At 51.8% G+C, this 2,975-nt stretch overlaps 2 protein-coding genes across 2 annotated transcripts in view; one reads left to right on the top strand and one right to left on the bottom strand.

The window, feature by feature from the left end:
• Positions 1–417: 417 nt before the first annotated feature.
• Positions 418–1,188, bottom strand: LACBIDRAFT_322488 (uncharacterized protein; the record flags this gene model as incomplete). Its single annotated transcript, XM_001875968.1, has 2 exons — positions 418–977; positions 1,002–1,188. The coding sequence occupies 2 exons, from the start codon at positions 1,186–1,188 to the stop codon at positions 418–420; spliced, it is 747 nt and encodes a 248-aa protein (XP_001876003.1).
• Positions 1,189–1,827: 639 nt separating this feature from the next.
• Positions 1,828–2,975, top strand: part of LACBIDRAFT_322489 (uncharacterized protein) — a gene marked incomplete at both ends in the record, with an annotated part of 3,874 nt that continues 2,726 nt past the window's right edge. The window contains one exon of the mRNA XM_001875530.1: positions 1,828–2,943. Within this exon, the coding sequence (XP_001875565.1) occupies positions 1,828–2,943 (1,116 nt within the window). The remainder of the gene's footprint in view (positions 2,944–2,975) is intronic.

Raw genomic sequence — 2,975 nt, forward strand, 5'->3', positions numbered from 1 at the left:
CGTTGTCGTAGTCGTCGTTGTCGTCGTCCGTCGATGTCGTTGTCGTTGTCGTCGTTGTCTGTTGCGTGGTGGTCGTGGTGGTCGTGGTGGGCGAGGTTGTGGGTGGAGAGGAAAGAGAGAGGTGACGTGACGTGTCACATATGAGAACTATCATCAACAAATATGTGCACGTGATGCATCACATCACATGATGTATCCAAGCACATGCTCATGGGTCATGTGACTCATCAAATGCATCATTCCTGGGACTAGTCCTGTCCGAAAATCCTGAGGACTGTCTTCAGTCCTCAGGAATGGACCCCCACAGGACTCAAAAAATTGGCTGGCACATCAGCCAATATAGAGTCCTGGTAATCCTCAGGAATCCTCAGGAATCCTCAGGAATCCTGCAGGAATCAGTGGGGGACAATAAAGACCTCAAAGAATAACGAGTTTCATGAATTTTTTACCCAGCCGCATTGCTAACTTGGGCACGATCCACTCCATCTCACTGGCTGGCGGCCCAATCTCCTGGCCCTTTCCTTTGTCAGTGTTGGTACCAACCTCGGTCTCAGTGCTCTTGAAAATCGCCGATGTGTGTGGTGTGGGTGGCTCAATGATTATGGTGGGAGTCACCCAGCCCATGTCTTTGTCGGCTTTTGGAATGGCACCGACCTTGGTTTCCTCATGTTTGACTTTGGCCATCTCTATGTCGATACCACCCTCGGACTTCCCCTTTCCCATTGTCAGACCAACCTCCATGTCCACGTCAATGGCATGCTCTGCATCATGCCCAACTGTGGCCATTTCGACATCCTGCTTGCCCTTCTCTTTGACATCCGGCTTCACCTTCTTCACCTGCAGCTTCTTTGACCTCACTTTCTTCCTCATGATCTTCACTTGGGCATCTCCCCCAGAGACTGTGGCCGTTTCAAGATCCTGCAACCCCTTTTGGATCTCGTCTTCGACCTCACTGTTGGTGTCCTTTTTCTTGGTTACTGCATATGTGCAGGTCGTCTTACCTGTACTGCAGGTGGAGCAGGATCCTTGTTGTGGGGGGGAACGGATAGCGCATGGAACAATGTCTCGATCTTGGCATTTGCTGCAGGCCTCACAGGGTATATCCGCAAGCTGATAATTGCCTTTCGCAATCGCGGCATTCTGATTTGCAAGACGTTCGGCAGTTTTGGCTTGCCTTAAAGCGGCCATGGCGGTCTTGGGAGGACCGGCGTCGGGGTCTAACTTGGGCCTTCAGATGAGACTGAGGCCGGCACTGGGTGTCATGCAGGAGAAATGGGGCTGGGACTTAGGTTTAACCGCCTTCGCTTCCCCACCAACCAGTCGAAGTGACTCCGACTTCAGCTTCAATGTTTCCTCATCACTGCTGCTGTTGATGAACTCTGCACTCACGACTCTGGTCTTCTTTGGCCTGGCTTCAATCGAGTCCCCTTTTCTTTTTTTGCTTTGGACTGGGGCAGCGGTGTCGTTAGGAGTCACCTCTGATTGTGGCTGGGCACTGGACCCGGCCTCGGGTTTAGTTCTAACCATATCTTAGGAACGGCCAAGGCTCTACCCCCTCTTAAACCAAGTGGTGAGTTCCAGTCGGTGACAGAAAACTAGCCAAACCTAAATTCTGGGTGGCCAATAGGACAGAGCCAAGAATCCGAACTAGTGATGGAAGTGGACGTCCCATCCTCGGCTCCTCACAGATCCATTTTCGATTTCAAAGAACCTACCCCTGCTATAAGTTCCAACCCATTCACCCCAGCCTCGGCTCACCAATCCATTTTCGAGTTTAAGAAAGTCAGTACTTCAGCTTTTGCCCTGACCTCGGCTCATCAGGCATCAATGTTCGATTTTCAGCACGTGTGCACTTCAACGAATGTGCCGCCTGTTTCCCCATCCTCGGCTCATCAGCCATCGATTTTCGATTTCCAGAAGCCTGGCAGATCTCCACCAGCCTCGGCTCGTCAGGCATCGATTTTTGATTTTCAGCAAGTGGACACTTCAACGAATGTGCCGCCTGTTCCCCCGTCCTCGGCTCGTCAGCCATCCATTTTCAATTTCCAAAAGCCTAACAACCCTGCACCAGCCTCGGCTAATAAAGGATCCCCTTTCGATTTTGAAGTCCATCGTTCATTTACCCCGGCCTCGGCTGTTCAGCCTTCCATTGATTTTCAAACACCTGGCACGTCTGCTCCAGCTCCTGCCTCTGACAAACCAGGCATGTCTTCCCCTGGCGCCTCAAGGTCCAATAGTACTCTGGGATCACGGAAGTATCTGACGAAATCACAAGAGGCCAAATTACAACTCCAGGGCCAAGGAGGAGCTGCCATTCTGCCAACTCGGCCAGGCGATGCCTTCGTTTTCGGCCTGGCTCCTGTCTTCGTCTACACTCAAGAGAGGACAACACCACGCCCACCACCTTCGACCGAATTGTTGGACTTGGATCCAAACTCCCCACGTGCAAGGGGTTTATGTCGCAAGTACAATATCAAGGTTGTGTCTGATGACAGCATTGGTGATCGCACGGGCGTGGTAGCCGAGGTCGTTCAGGCAATTGGCAAAGTGTGGGAAAGAGCTATGGACCCCGAGGCTTCATCCGACCCTTCGATTAGGAATTTGCAGGCCGCCTTTGATAAATTGTTGATGAGGGGAGATGAGTTTACCGAGATGGATCGTATGGACCTGGTTCGTCATAGCGAAATTCACCAGGAGGCGCTCAGATCCCTGCCCGACAGCATAGCGACAACGAGCCATTATCGGTATGTTTTGGCCACCTTGAGGAGGGAGAAAGACCGGTTGCATGAACAAATCGATTCAGACCGTGATCTGGTTGCAGCAATGGACGCTACTTTAGAAGGACTATGCCATTCATCCCAGACGAGATCCCAGACAAGGGGAAGGGGAGGGACAAAAGGGATGGACCAGGGTTTAAGTAGAAGATTAGATCACAAGACCGAGGTTGGTTCGCTATGTAGTTTGCACCCGGGCAC

The sequence above is a fragment of the Laccaria bicolor genome, genomic scaffold (assembly GCF_000143565.1).
Source record: "Laccaria bicolor S238N-H82 LACBIscaffold_3 genomic scaffold, whole genome shotgun sequence".
NCBI classification, from domain to species: Eukaryota; Fungi; Basidiomycota; class Agaricomycetes; order Agaricales; family Hydnangiaceae; genus Laccaria; species Laccaria bicolor.